Source organism: Lagopus leucura, unplaced genomic scaffold (assembly GCF_019238085.1).
Source record: "Lagopus leucura isolate 7727_CA_CO unplaced genomic scaffold, USGS_WTPT01 Super-Scaffold_100022, whole genome shotgun sequence".
NCBI lineage: Eukaryota > Metazoa > Chordata > Aves > Galliformes > Phasianidae > Lagopus > Lagopus leucura.
This window is the reverse complement of record NW_024962275.1, coordinates 3,820,107-3,835,824: the sequence shown is the minus strand read 5'-3', so window position 1 is coordinate 3,835,824 and position 15,718 is coordinate 3,820,107. Positions and strand designations below refer to the sequence as shown.

General features: G+C 43.4%; 1 protein-coding gene across 3 annotated transcripts in view; it reads right to left on the bottom strand.

Moving 5' to 3' along the window:
• DDX31 (DEAD-box helicase 31) overlaps positions 1–15,718 on the bottom strand; it is a 42,577-nt gene that overhangs the window by 14,785 nt on the left and 12,074 nt on the right. For all 3 annotated transcript variants that reach the window (XR_006180508.1, XM_042879037.1, XM_042879038.1), the window contains exons 14-17: positions 15,588–15,647; positions 9,581–9,631; positions 7,706–7,845; positions 2,911–2,992 (exon numbers count right to left, since the gene is read on the bottom strand). Coding sequence is in view for 2 of the 3 variants with exons in the window: in XM_042879037.1 (XP_042734971.1) it covers positions 2,911–2,992; positions 7,706–7,845; positions 9,581–9,631; positions 15,588–15,647 (333 nt within the window). In the remaining variant the exon portion in view is untranslated. The remainder of the gene's footprint in view (positions 1–2,910; positions 2,993–7,705; positions 7,846–9,580; positions 9,632–15,587; positions 15,648–15,718) is intronic.

The window sequence follows — 15,718 nt, the reverse complement described above, 5'->3', positions numbered from 1 at the left end:
CCAGTGCACCATGCGAGTGTCTGGGCAGATCAAGCAGAGCAGTGCTACTGGAAGTGTACTGGAAACCAAGCCCTATGCTCTACAAGCTTTAATCCTGCTTGTGCCCAGGTTCAGGCAAGCAGGACAATTAATTTGAGACCCTTACAGCTTTTCCAAGGCCCAGAAGATAAAAGCCAACTCCAGAGGTTTGCTTGATCTACTCTCCACATAGATGAATTTGTTACATCCTTTAAGTAATAAGCATGATTGTCATTATGGAGAACTAGTGGGATAGAAGAGCATTTTCTAGCCTGTATTTGCTTGGAATGAACCTATTCTGGCAGATCCCTAACCACTAGCATAACCTGCGATCAATAACAGCATCTATCATCTCTAAGAAGAAAAAGGCCTGGCCATAACGTGACTTAACCAGCTCAGGACACTCGGGAACCTCCCCACAGCTACGCTTGGAAAAGGCACACTTACCTCTTTCAGAAGAAACTTGTGATTATAAAGACTGCAGCTTTCAGGTTTGGGAGCTGAGGGTAAGAACTGAAAGCCTCTCACTTCATTAGGAGGTTTGTTAATGGTGGAAAGGACAGAAACTCAATAAAACCAGGCTGAGGTGGAGAAATTCTCTTTCTTAAAGCAGGAAGGAAAAAAAAAAAAATCCAGCCCCAAACACCCTGGCTATAACATCTCCTGCTTCCATTATACTTCAAAACAAAATGAAGGATTTTGTTTTAATAACAACTTTTTACTAACCTCCACACACCTCCTCCAGAACTCACCAAGTCCCCCTGCCCCCCTCGATAAAAGTTGAAAGATCAAATTTATTCTCTTTGTAGGCAGGTGAACATTCACACACCCAGACATAGCCACATATATATTTTATACACCTAAATATAAAATATACATTTTACAGGCACTTCAGCTTGCTCCCTGGCTGCACACAGAAGCCCAAAAAATGCACGTTCCAACGGGGTTCTTGTAATGGACTTCAGTTGAGGCAATGAGAACCGAAGAGCATCATAATGAGATTCCTGTGTGCACAACTATAATATATACATGACTCAATGCATGGAGAGCTGATAAGCAAAGCTAACTCTCTCTCGAATGGGAACATCACAACTAGATCAGGTTCAGCTCCCCGTAACAAGACCTCCTTCACTCTCTGTCCTATGCAGTGTCCATTCATTCCCAGCTTACTCTGCTGCCTTTACAGCAAACTTAGGGAATTTAATAGAGATTAACCTTCCTTAAAACTTGGTAATGTGTCCCTGCAACAGCTGAGAAAGCGTTAGACCTCTTACAGAGCCTCTGATGGTAATAAAATAGAATTCAACATCCTTGATTGCATTTAGTATATTTTTCAAGTAATTCCTCAAGAAGCCTATGTGATATTGACAGGCGTACTGCAATCTCATCCCCATTAAACCGCAGAGATTTCTTTTCCATCAACTATTTCTCACTCTCAGTTCTGTAAGATTCTGAGTCATATCAAAATTGATAATTCTGTATTTTTAAGTCCTCACAGTAGATTCAGACCATCCTACAGCCAGAGTGGATCTATCACAGCTTCAGTGCAGTCAACAGCCAAATACCATTCACTTTGAAGGCAGAGGGAGAAGAGAAGTTCAATCCTACTTTTGACTGCAGGTGAAAGGAATCAGCTCCTGTTTATGCACAGTACCTGGCATGACAGGGCATGGCTAGGCAGCAGCACCCAGCACAAAAATGAGAGTAACAACTGATTTCCAAATACATTTTGTTGTTGTTTGTGTATTCCTTTGTTTTTGTTTTGAGAAGAGTAAGAAAGACAAAAAAAAAGAGTATTTAAGTCAGACTATTTTACATTTATATGTGCAGAGTATGTTGCAATTTGAAAGCATGGTAGAAATACAAATTCTATCAGTCCTGCTAGTAACCAGGCTTACTAGACAGAAAAGGACACAAAAAGCTATTTTAAATAATTCCTGCATTAACAAAGCACATCTACACTTCTATGTATTTGCTGAACCAGCTGACAGACCATGCCATAAGCATGTTCCAAACATCTAAAATAGAGGATGTATGGTGATTTCAGTGAAAAGCTCAGAGCTTGAAGTACAGCTGTGTCTCACAGCAGCCACAGATGCGGCTTTCTGTGAAATGCAGGGCGTTAAGGAAAACAGCAACTTCCAAAAGCATATCTACCAAAAGCACCACAGTTCTTAACAGCCATCTGCAGGAAATGAGAAGGCACTGGACAGGCTGTAGGCTCACGTATGTTAAAGCAGAAAGAACAATCAGGCAAAACTGCATCAAGAGGAAAGAAAAAAGCATTCTGCAAAATGCTTGAAGCATTCTTGACTGAAAGTTCCTCAAGGATTTAATTCCACAGAATGCAGAAACACCCCAGCCATCAGTTGCAAATGACTGAATGCTGTGAATTAGCAAACTGACGGCAGACCCAAAGTTTGCAGAAATCAATGAAAAGATGTCTGTCAGCCCAGCAAGATTTGTTTCAGGCTCCAAGTAAATACAGGTAATAATTAAAAAGCCTACACAGCACATCACCAAATACATTTTGCTCATTTCTTCAGAACGATTTTATGTTATTTGCCATCTCCAACAGTTATAGTGCAGAAAAGCCAAGCAGATGAGAAGCACTGGGGGGAAAAAAAACAAAAACAAAAACAAAACTTTTGCAGCCAGAAAGCTTTACTGTCTGCTACAAAATATATGCTGAAGAGTTAGAAAGAACTGGTTTTTGGACAGCAGGTTAAAGATTGGACAACTGTGACATAAGGCAATTCTATGATTATTTGCATTGCCTGACATGATGGATATACCAACCACCACACCACAAAGATGGAAGCTAAGGGAGGAATATTTATGATGTTTAACTGGTAAAAGAAAATGGCAGCAATTCCAAATCAGGAAACTCACCTTGCTTCCTGGTCTGTGCAGCCTGAAGCGATCGTCTTTCATCAGGGTGGATAAGACCTTCTCCATCTTTATCTCTGAGACACTGAAGCAGCAAAGACAAAACAAACTTGCAATTTATTCTGAATAAGAAACTAAAGGCTGATAATGGATGCCAAGATAGGAGGTGATACTCAACCTTCATCCAAAGAAGGAAGGTGTTTATGGAGAAACAACAGGATCAAAAGGAACTTCTCCTACGAAGCCAACTCTTCTCTTCCACAGTCACATCATACCCCACTTATGTCACTCCAACCTCTTTCTCCATTGCTGGACTCAGAGCCCAGAAATACTCCTCCTGATGGACCTACTCTCACATTCATTTACTGCTTCAAAAGCCAGTTCTGATACCAAACACACAGTTTGATTTTCTTTTCCATTCTGAGGACTCACCCTCTTTCTCCCTCAGCACAAGTATAAAATCAAAGCCCTGCACATTAGGGACTTAAAATACTTTATTTTCTTTTTTTAAAACATTTTTTTTTTTTTAAATAAAGGCAACTCAGTTAGCTATCCCTAGCCATGTTTCACACTGGGCATTTATTTCCATTCTACCTCACATTCTTCCTGTTGCTTCAACCAGATGATTTATTCTCTAGCCCTGCTTGCTTGCAAGACACTGCTGGCCTACTGCTATGGCCTAGATACCAATGAATTCTTAAGAGCCAGCTTCATTTTAAAGCATGCAAGTGGTCCCATCCAGAGACACATGTAAAGGAGATGAGATATCCTTCGTCCTCTTTAACACTGTCTTGTGGGGCACACACACACCAGGTGACACAGCACAAGAACAGCTGTGCAGCTTCAGGCAATTAATAGCATGCCTGCATCCAAACTGGGCCCCACTTCCAAGGGAATTGCTCGAATAATAAAAGTTGAGGTTTGTGGGTCCAAGTTTTCCAGTCGCTGCATTTCAGCCGTGGGCAAAGGTCATCTCTAGAAAAAGAGATTCTTTCCCTTTTTTATACCAGAGTAAATCATAAATACTGCATGGAAGCCAAGGAGTTCATTGGGGTTTACTAGAGGGTAAGGAAGAGATAAATCTTGGGGGCCCAGCACTCCTCAGATTCCCAGATCTCACATGGTCAGACAGATGCAGGCAGTTTCTGAAAGCAGGCACTGATGATTTTCTACGAAGTACCGAAACAAATTGTACCAACAAGGATCTTCCTTTTCTCTTCACTCAGAGATCTCAAAACTCCTGGTAAGGAGGAATGAATAATTCCTTGCTATGTTCTGCATTACAACAGGATGCAGTGTCCTTTCCACTTAAAGCAACAAATACCTTTTTCCTGCAATCTGCACTTCCAACCTCCACTGGCTCATCATCACAACGCAACTAAAGGAAGAGAGATGGCCTGCACAAAGAGTCACCCAGACTCAGAGGCATGGGCAAATGTGGCCATAAGATATCCTACATGGGAGAGGAGCCCCATCTCTGTGCAGCTGGGATTCTCAGTACACAAATTCCTCCACAGGGGATGCGGAGTGGGGTAGGGGAAAGATGGAGAGCAAGGGAAATGGAGCATAAAATGACAACTGAGGGTTTCTGTTTGTTTTTGAAAAGTGTAACAGTAAATTAAAACATAAATGGCAACCGCTTAAGCAAGTGAAAAGTGTACCTCCCCATCCCCCCAAGGTTTCTTTGACACAGCTATGAATGAAAACGTCAAACCTCTGACATTGATTTGTCTGATATGTCACCCCCTCGCCGATCCTCCCCTCTCGCGGCGCGCTGCCAGCTCGCAGCCTAACAGATATGTGAACTCGGTTCTCAGCGGGGAGCAGCATGTGAGGGGAGCAGGGGAGGGGGAGCACAACGTGGAGAAGGGAGAGAAATGACTCGTGCCTTCACGGTGATGCTCCCTCCTTTATAAATTAGTTAGGCCGCCCGTTAGGAGATAAAGAAATTATCTGATAGCTGTCGAGGCAGGCGCTGCTAGATTGCAGTTGAAGGAACTAAAAGAGACATAAGCAAAAAAAAAAGAAAAAAAAAAGTAAACCTCACTGACTTTCTGCTGCTTCCTGCCTCTTCCCTATAGAGGAAAATGTGTTAGTTATGCTGAGACAGAATGTTTTGGAGTCTAACCTTTAAAAAGAAAAAGAAAAATGGGGAAATGCACACAAAACATCAGCATGCATGAACACACAGCTGGACAGAGGAGCCACAACTTCAAGCCACACAAAGACTGAAAAGAAAGTTACAGAGGCACACGGCTTCCTTGAGACCCATTGGGAATTTCTGATCTCAGCAGAGCCAAAGTGAGATCGTTTTGGCAACGGCTAAAGCTGCTTTTCCACAGTGGAAGCCAAGGAGAGGCTTCAGGTACTGGTGAAAATTAATTGCGAGCGATTTCCAATTTCAAAGGCAGTCATCCCTAATTCCGAAGTGGATTTTCATCCAGGAACAAAGCCACGTCTGCTCTCATTACTTCCGACTCTCAACACTTCTGGACTTACTCCCATGCATGCTGGGGTGGGTGGAGGGGTTTAAAAAAACCTCTGGGTCAGATCCTCACCTCCTGTAAATCAGTGTGGCACTAACTCATTTACACCAGCTGAAGATGGCAGGGACCTGTCTCGTGCTTTGTCTTCTCACAAATACATATTTTATGAAGTATTTACATTTCAATAAACCTCGCGGGAATTTCATTTATAAAAGGAAAAAAAAAAAAATTAAAAACAATTCACAGCATACGCTGAAACCAACACAAAACAAAAGGCTAAGAATTAAAAACGACACGAATTCTGGTAACTCGTGCAGCCCGGGTCAAAAGCTGTGAAGACCCAGGATAAAGAAAAAAAATTACCAGTGCTGAAGAGGATCGGTGACAGCCCAACACACGCTGTCTTTCAGCCTCGCACTGAATTAAATTGTCAGGATTATCACCATAATGCTCTGTTTATGAAGAGTAACGGCAATTTGTGCTGATGGCACTCGCTGCCTTTAGCTTCGAGCTGCCTTCCTGCATCTTCTCTGTAATTCATCAGCTCTCTCTTCTTGCCGCTGTCCCTTCTCACACCGTGCACTGCTACGTAGGAAGAGCAGAGGACACATGACTGCAAACAGGCCGAATCGCCCACCCATGCCAATTAGACACTGATTTTCTCCCATCTGAAGACAGAGGTCAAAGGCAGAAAAATCACACTCCTTTTTTTCGGCAGTCCCTTATCTCCAGGGCAGCAAGTTTTATGATGAACATAAAACAAACAAGAGAAGACAATCCCTGGAGTTGTTTGGACGTACTGATTTGAGAAGCAGAGAAAAAATATTCACATAAAGCTCTCTCTTACACACTGAGCACAGTCTTCTAGATTGCTGAAGAACGGTGGCTAGCTCAACAACAGGTCTTCTCAGCAGATATAATTAGCAGTGTGAGTGAGTGACACTGCTTCTTAAACTTGTTAAAAAAATCCAGCAAAAGTGGATAAAAGCATTAACAATTAAAAAAAAAAAAGAAAAAAGGAAGTTTTCCTCTCCTTCCTCCAACCCTTCCCAAATATTATAAAGTGGAAAAATACAACTTTCTACTTGGAGTTAAAAATTCACAATTATGTGGGATTTCACCTTTAAATGTCAGTGCTGTTTGTTACATGAAAAAAAACCCTGTCAGCTTAGCCCTCCATGTCTTGCTGGTGTCTGCTTAATAGATAGTTACCTGGGATGATGGATGGCTCTTTGTTAGACCACTAAATGGCTCGCAGCCTAGAATAAGCCCGTATTTACTGCCAACATTTGTTTGTTTCAAGGATGCAAAACCAAATTCGGCTCCAAGCAGCTCCACCCGACATAAACACAACAAATAAAAGAGAACTAATCTGTGCATGAGTTTACAGGACTCCACCAACACTAGAACAACACTAAAGGGACTCTATTCAGCTGCTGCTCTGAAATGCCAAAGAGACAGCAATGCAGGAAGCAAGAGCAGTCGCATCTCCAGTTGCCTGCTGGGGAGGCTTGGGACCTGGTAATGCTCCTTGCTAGCAATACTGAAGGTTTTTTATCCCCACAAAGGGACCACTGTGCAAGGAGACCTGGACTGAAATATCATAGCATGCCAGCCATCAAGTAGCAGCCCAAAGAGCAGTCAGCTCCCTCACCAGCCTGGCTTTGCTCTCCTTATTGCCTGTTCCCGAGTCCTGGCCACAGCCGGTGTGAGAGAAGCATTCTCAGCCAGCCTGGAAACACACCCCACTTTAGGTCTGTTGAGTCCCCCCCACTCCTTTGCCTTCCAGGACCATACTGGGCACTCACCACTCACAGAAACCTCTTCTATTTTTGCCACAAGGCACTTACACAACATATCTGGGCCAATTACCTGCCAGATACGACCCACTGCTCCCCAGCTATTTCTCTGCCGGATCTCTCCTGAAGAGAAAGCACAATCTCTGACAATATGGTGCTATGCAGGCAGATGGCCAGCTAGCATTTGACAGGCTCATTTGACTTGTGATCTCCGCATAGCCACAACTTGAACCCAGGGCCACAGAGATAACAACCAAACGCAAAGGATCTCCGACTCCCATCTCCTCCGTGCCCCTCACCACACACACACACACACACTCTCATACAATCTGCCAGCCGGATGATTTTCCACACGCATCCCCCTCTCCTTTTACCAGTCTGGGGCTGGTTCTGGATCACAAGAATTAATAAATTCTTATTAAAACCTGCACGAAACTACAGTCCCGCTGAAAGCGCCACGGAAGGTTAATTAGCAAGGATGAGCTGAAACTTTTGTTCGCGTTTCTGACTCACTTAATCTTGTGAGAAGCCAGCAAGCTGACATATTCTGCCTCCGAAGGCGCCAGGACAAGCAGGCTGTTCCCGTGACAGCCAATCCGAGCCGTCCTTCCGATCCGGTGGATGTATTCCGCAGGTGAAGCTGGAGCGTTATACTTCAAAAAGGGAACATGAGAAGGGAAGGGAGGAATTAACAGAACACAGCATGTTAATTATAAACGAGACGCTCGGTCTGCTCGTCTGAAACAAAGGGGATCTCAGCAAAACCCACCTGCTGTACCTCCCTCGGAATCAGTCTGTTTATCAAGAGCCCATCGGACTCATCGCTGTAACCATCACTCAACCCCCTCAGCCGCAGCAGTTTTTTGACATGTGAATGTGACACACTGGCCAACTTTCAGATAATAGGACACTTTTCCCCATCTCAGTGTCTCTCTTTGCCTTTTACGTTTTATTTCTATACAGGCACATCAGGAATCTGTTTGCTTCTCCCCTCTCAAAAAATAAATTCTCACTAAATCCTCCAACCAAGCAAAGCCCATCAGTACCCATACAGAGTGGGATGCCACCTGTGCCGCATTTAGGAGAAAAGCCATGCAATTAAATATGGCCAATCTAAATTTGGCTATGTTTTTGTTGTGATTAAAGCAAATCATAGGTAGTTTTTGGATAGAAGAAGCCTAAGAGAGATGTGATATTAAGTCCTTTGGGCAGCATATGATACAGGTAGCAGTTGTCTTTCCGTCTACGACTGTGAGTCCAAACTGAGATGTTGCTTAAAGGCCCCCACCCAACCCCAGTAGAGCAGTGCCTCTCATTTACTTGACTGAGAAAATGCCCAGCTATTTGCAAGGTCTGATAAAGGGTGACATATTTCCCTCCCTTTAGCCTTCCCCCATTCTTTCCCCCCCTCCTTTCCTAGAAAAATGAACATGCACAGAGATACTGCTCAGAAATGAGCCCTCAGCAGTTTAACTGGAAAAAAACCAACAACCAAAGCCCACTCTAGTGTTTATACCTGTGCCCTCTGGCAAAGTTTCTACTGGCTAGAGGTGTGAGTAAGATGCTGTGAGCAATCTAATTGCTCCCTGCAGGTCCTTGCTCTTGGACACAGCTCTCAGGACAGCTGAGATTTCGCCTTCTGGACACACAGAAGTCTCCCAGGGCTCGAGGTAATTTGCACTGCGTTCTAACACTGGCAACTATATCTTTGGTAAATTATATTAATATACAGATCTGGGAATTAAAGACTTTACTTCCCCAGCCTTCTCTGACGAGCTAGCTGCTACAAAATCTTTTCATTTTTAAAAACACTGAATTCAAATCAAATTTGTTACCTGATGAGGTAGAAATTAAAAGGTTGTTTCACCGATGCTTTGTGCCCTGTTCTTTTTACCCACGTCACTTGATACATGACAATCTCTAAATCAGTTTTCCCCAGTTCAACTAACTTTCTTTTAATTATTGATCTTTTACAAAAAATGAAATGCTTCATGCCCCCAGATTCCTCTTTGAAGTGACAGGCTGCTATTTTTAAGGTTCAATCCATCTCTCTTAGTTTCAAGGCTTTTTTTTAAAGACAATATTTCTGTCAACAGCAATGCAGCGTTGGTGTGGGTTTTTGTTTGTTTTTGAAGGAGAAATCTGAACTATACAGTTCTACTGAAAGCTGAATGCTTACAGCTAACCCAGTAAACCCAATCCAGTAAAGCCCAACCTGAAGCACTCAGACCAATGCACAGATGCAGTCAGAAATACATGGGTCTCCCACACCTGAGGCATCAGCACAAAGACAAGTCAACTGCAGAATGAGGGTCTGGACTGGAAAGGGAGTTCATTTAAGCAGGACTGCACTTAATGCACACACACATACACACACAGCAAACCTACCTGCACGATCCACATGACTTGAGGCAGGTCTAGTCCACGTGCTGCGACGTCCTTTAAAATGAACAAGGAAATTATCAAGTGAAAATGCTTCACAGGTCTCAGCAAATTAAGAACTCTGCCGGGACAGTGATTATGCTGGGGAACAACTGGCTGCACGTATAGGAATTTTACATGCCTGTTTTTGGGTGAGATGGGCTGGAGGTCACAACTAGTGAAGAGCTTTAAATATAAGGGAGACTGTTATCAGGTTAACACAATGAAAAGCATTCCACTACCATGGGCCAAAGCTTGGAGAATATAAAAACAACTCTTTCAGGAGAGTGGTGTTGAATTACAGACCCTTTGCATTACATCAGAGGGTCAACTACCTCAATGGTACCGACACCTTTGGTTCTTCAGTCTGTTTCATTGATGAAACAGAACCCGCTTGAGGCATATACCACCCAAACAACAAGAGAGGCAGAATTAAAACCCTGGAAGGCAATACTGCCACTGAGCTAACTTCTGCAACTCTAAGAACTAAAACCAGGTTGCTAATGATGAAAAGGAAAACGGCCACAAAACAAGTGATTAGAGATCCTAATGATCCTAGGCCTAGAGTACAACATCCAAAAGTGCACGGATCTCCACCAAGAACTAAGAGTGTCCTAAGTGATGATATGAAGCTGAGGAACAGAAGACTTGCAGGTCACCTGGTGCTGTGATTAAAAAAGAAAAAAAAAGAAAAAAAAAAAAAAAAGGGCAGCAAAGAATTTGGTAGAAGCTGCAGGAAGCTGAAGGACAGCCCAAGGGGAGGAGACTCCAGCCATGCTTTAGATTTTCACCAGTCTGGTTTTAATTTGGAGAAACAAAACTCAGCCCTGAAGAAAACAGTCTGAAGTGATTGACATTCACATGGTTTGATGTGCCAGCTGGTGAGAAAACCCATCAACTTGGAGAAGGGCTTGAGTGAGACCCTTTAGTTATCTGCAGACAAGTGCAGCTCAAAAATATATCCTGTCAGAGAAGAAACAGTTTAAATACTGTTCAAAATGGAGAGATAGCAGAAGCGTGCTTCAATGTCCCTTCTTGATGCTCTGTTCATTAGCAACGTCCTCACATACTCCTTGGATTTTACATTCACCACACACAGTAACAGAGCAGGTGTGCAGATTTAACTCTGTTAGGTAATGTTTTGGAACATGTGTATCTTTTAGCTAGTCGCAAAATAGAATATATTAAGAATGTAAGCAGGAGCTTAATGTACTAAAAATGTGTCAGCCACCCACTGAAGTGTTTTCATGTGACTCCCACACACGTTAAAAGATGAGGAAGCTGATGTTTTGGCAGCAAAGACCTTTCCATGAGCTCTAGCCAGGCTGCTTTGTGGCTCCAAGTGCAGTAAAGGAGGAGACAGTTTCCACAGCTCCCACTCTGAAATAAGATGTACTTCCACTCCAACACGCTCATTAAGAAATGACTTGTTCCCAGAGTCAGATGAACAGATGTACAAAAAGCCATTTAAAGGAGGCTGGAGAAAATAAATCAAGAGAAGTCAGGGAACAGCAGTTACTGGGATAACAAGATTATGAACTCTACAGCACAATCAGATAGGAGTGCTGATGTCTGATTTTGCTGGTTCTGCTATGTACTTCCATGCTGACAAGTCTTTGGTCTTCTCCTGTTCTGTGCTCTTTCTCACACCTAGCACTATATGGAAGGCTGTAGCTGAGCAGAGGGCTCTGACCTTGGGACAAGGGCAGCTTACCCGAAACATGCAGATAACCAAGCTATCCTTGTGGTCACAAGCACACAGCTCCTACACAGGGACACCAGCAGAAAAAGGGACCTGCCCTCTCAACCATCAGGACCATTCCCCTCCTCTTCTACGATACCTTTTCTCAACACATCTGGCTGGGAAACCACTACTGCAGACACCATTGTTTCCAAGTACATTTTGCCAAAGGAAGAAGAACAGTTGAAAGGTTAACCCAAATCATGATGAAGAGCCAGGGACGTTTCAGGAGGAGGCTCTCTGCCATCATCAGCCCCACATTCGCTACTGCTTTCACAATGCCACCAACTCCATTCAGCTGTTACTGACATGTATCAGCAGCTATTCTCTTGGGGTTTAACTTGGCTTTCTTTCAGAAGTGTCTTGGGATTCACTGGTAATTGGAGTGTTTTGCAAACTCTCAAAGATTTCTCAGTATCAGTCCACCTGCGTCTCCTGTAGCTCCTTTTTCACAAAGACCCTGGTAGGCAGCAGCAGGGTAGAATTAGGATTAAAAGTTTGAGATGATTTGCCTTCCTCTGCTGAGGAAGGCATGAGCTTCTCGCTTCTCACATCTTCAGAAAAACACTTTCGGGTCATTGTATCAGGAAAGAGAATACAGCTCAAACAACAATTATCCTGTTCTACTAGCACTACATTTATTTCCTACACAGAAGCACTAACCTGCTGCCAATGCTCTTTCAAGAAACCTGACAGATTTCCAATTCGCTACTTTCACTTCTTCCCCATTGTCCCAGACAGCATTATCCCTCCCATATATTTCTCACACCACCATTCCTTAATAACAGGGAAATGAAGAATATGACACCTGATTGATGACATCGCCGCTGTTTCCTCTCAATGAGCAGTGAGAGGGAGAACTGAATGCCCATCTCACAGGAGCAAGGAGAAAGAAACCACTCCAGCATAATTTCAAAGAAAACCCTGATGCCAACCAAATAATAACCTGAAGCCTTCACCACGTTCCTGCCCCGATCCCAACTGCCAGTCAAAGAATGGCACAATTTAAAAATCCAGCCTACCTGAAGACTTGCAGAAATGCTGAAATTCCTGCTACTAACAATGCACATCAGCAGCCCATCCTCATGGCACGACAGAGGTGTGAGGGAGAGAGAGAGGGGTTGGATGCAAGGGAACAAAGGGCAGAAACCCCATACAGAGAGCAAAGGGTATTGCTGCAGAATATCAGAAACAGCACAGCCACAAAACTTTTGCAGTGGCCTTCGCTGCTCACAATCTAATTAGGGCAAAGGAAATTGCTAAAGTTGCTTTTGAAAGACACTCAATGGTGAGGTCTTGAAGGCCCTGAGCTTGACAATTGGCTGCCTACATGAGGCCTAGAAGTACAGATGGAAGGCAGCTTGCTCAGGTGCCAGGCTGTCAGTTGGATTAAAATGACTCATTTATTTACCAAAGAACCTCACAAAGTGCTTTAGCTAACAGGCAGAGAGGGCCTAACGGCTCTCCAAGCTGGGGAAGAAGCTCTCGCGCCTTCCCGGCCTGCCAAAAGTCATTACTGCCGAGTGTGGAAAGCCATCAGCAGGGTAGAGACCCCCGTCGGCAGGGTGACAGATTGGGCTGCGTAATCAGAGGAGGAAGGAGAGAGCACAGAAGCTGTCAGAGGCGAAAGCTCTTGGCTGGGGCCGCCAGAAAACTGGCAAGATGAGTTAGCGTGACTGAGTAAACAGCAAACAATCTCCAAATGATCTTTCTTCTCTCCCTGGAAGAGATGAACTTGTTTAAAAGGCACATCCCAAAGGAAGCCGCAAAGAACTTCAGTGAAGGAGAGAGAAATAAATCTGGATGAGACCCTCTGAGATACACAGCCCTTCTTTATTTTCCTGTCTGCACAAAATATTTCATGGTCTGTACTAATATACATATGACATAGAGCAAATTAATAAAAGGAACAGCAGGTCCCGTTGCTTACTGGAGCGGAAAGATGGGTGGAGAACATGGCATAAGGGACAAGGGAAGGACAGTAACATTATTTGTGCAGCTCTTTTGTGAGCCAAGTTTCAAAATTTCGCAGGCACCAAACGTGGTTTTGCAGTGAAGAGAGCAGATCCACCTCACTGCAGATTTTTGCTGATATGAATAAAAGCATTTAAAAAAACAAACAAAAAAAGCAATGCCCTCGGAGGCAGGAGGTGATCATAGTGCCTGGCTGCCCTTTGGACATCTGCGTTGGGGAGGCACCTGTAATGTGGGACTAGTGCAAAGCCTATCTCTATATTAAGGCGTCCATATGGTCCCCATTACTGTGGTAACAGGCCACCTCCTGGTTTCAATGCATTTGTCCTCCCAACATCTCTGTAAGACAGAAGAGTGCTACTATCCCCATTTTACAGATGGGGAACTGAAGTGCAGAGATTATTTTGGACTAGACATACAACTTACTGTACTTAACATGGTAACCATGTGCCAGCTGAGCCATATAACTGTAGCTGTCAGGATTTGCATCCTTACCTTGCAGTAAATGCAAAGTAGCTTAGACCGAAAATGAAGAAGGGTTATGATAAATGCATCACCTTACACTACTCTCTTCACTGCAACCAAAGCTAATACACATTAACTCCCATTTATGACAGGTCAGGAGCAAACGCACAACTATCACCACTCAGTTGACATGTGGCTACCTGCCCTGTCATCACAATTCCTCGTCCACTTGTATGGAGCCTGTGGCATAGCAAGAAATCAAGCCACATCTCCAGTGTCTCAAGAAGGGAATCCCATCCACTGGGATTTCTTTACCTAACTTTTTTTTTCCTCCTACCCTGCCACCAGCTGTATGTTTCCTGCCATATTTTTCCTGACACAGGCTGCACTTCCCCTCCAGATCATCTTACCCAGGAACTGTTATCCCAATGAAAGACAGAAGAGTGTTTGCAATGGTTCTATTTTATCTTTGTCTAAAACCAAACATTCAGCATCTTTGTGAACTCCTTAAACAGAAATTTCAGCAACAAAGTCCTTGAAATTTCTCAGTTACAGCTAGAGTGTGCATGAAGGATAGCACAGTTTACCTATTTAGTATACAGCATTTACCATATGCTACTTATCTTCAAAATACTTTATCTGCACCAGTGAATGATTAAGCTTGGTACGTTTCTCACCTGAGACACTTAAGTATTATCTCCAGATACAGGAAAATCAAGTAATAGTTACATTTATGAACTGCAAAGATGCATTTTGACCTTGATCAATTTGTTGTAAAGACTTCACACAGACAAGGAGCAGGTCATATATGCATCTTCACAAGTGATAGAGAACATAATTTGGCAGTGCTAAGTCAAATGCTCCTATATACGTGGCAGTCCCACTTCATAACTGTGCACTTAAAAATAAGACAAAAATCAGCCCCCATTCTCTGCAAAAAATAAATCGTAACTAGTTTCCTTTAAGAACAATGTGCTGCAAGAACAGGAGTCACTTCAGAGCTAGAGAGGGTTTCTCAGCTCTAATTACTCCCGATCGCTGTAATTTACAAGTTTGCAGTGGGTAGAAATCGCCAAGATTCACACATTTTCAGGTCAACAGCTGCCACTATTAGAGAGCAAATCGTGCAGCCTTCTGCACCACTGCAGCAGGCTAGCTGTGGCACCGACAGGTCAGAAACGAGAAGTAGAAGGTGCCACCATAACACAAGGGTGCCAGCAAACTTCAGTAGAGGACAAGAATTTCTCCCTCAGCACCCGTGAAGGAAGCTTGAAGGGCAAACTATGGAGAGCAGCAGAGTATGTGCATTTCTAATGACACCGTTCTCTGGTAGGGCTTCCCTTCCATCCCCGCAGGTTTTTGTTTTTAACCTTGGGATAGTCATTAAGATGGAAAATATCACACCACATCCAATTTACCTGGCAGTTACGGGGCATGCTACAAATTAGGATTGCTCTCTATTGACTGCACACAGAGGGCAAAGTTCCAGCTTCAATTGAACAGATTTTTGCAGACATACGGCCATGCAACATACTTAAAGGCTCTTGTATAAGATACTTGTATAAGATACAAGCTTTTTTCTGCATATGGTGCCTTACTGCAAAAGATCACACAATAGTTTGCAAAGAGGGCACCAGCCCTTATTTAACATGTGAGATGCAGAGAAAGGAGATGACCTTCCTCAAGGTCAGACAGAGAGCTGGAATTACAGTTCAGTGCCAAGTCCTCTGTCCTACCATTAGATTACCAGGCAGGCCCATTAGCATGGTGCTGCAAAGAGACTAAGATACTTACAGTGCAAAGTAAGATGCCGGTATTGGATTTTAGGAACTCCTGGAAGACCTCTGTTCTTTCCTAGAGGATTAGAACAGAAAAATGAAGAACACAGATGCACATTACAATCAACTTCAAAGCAAGTTAGCTAG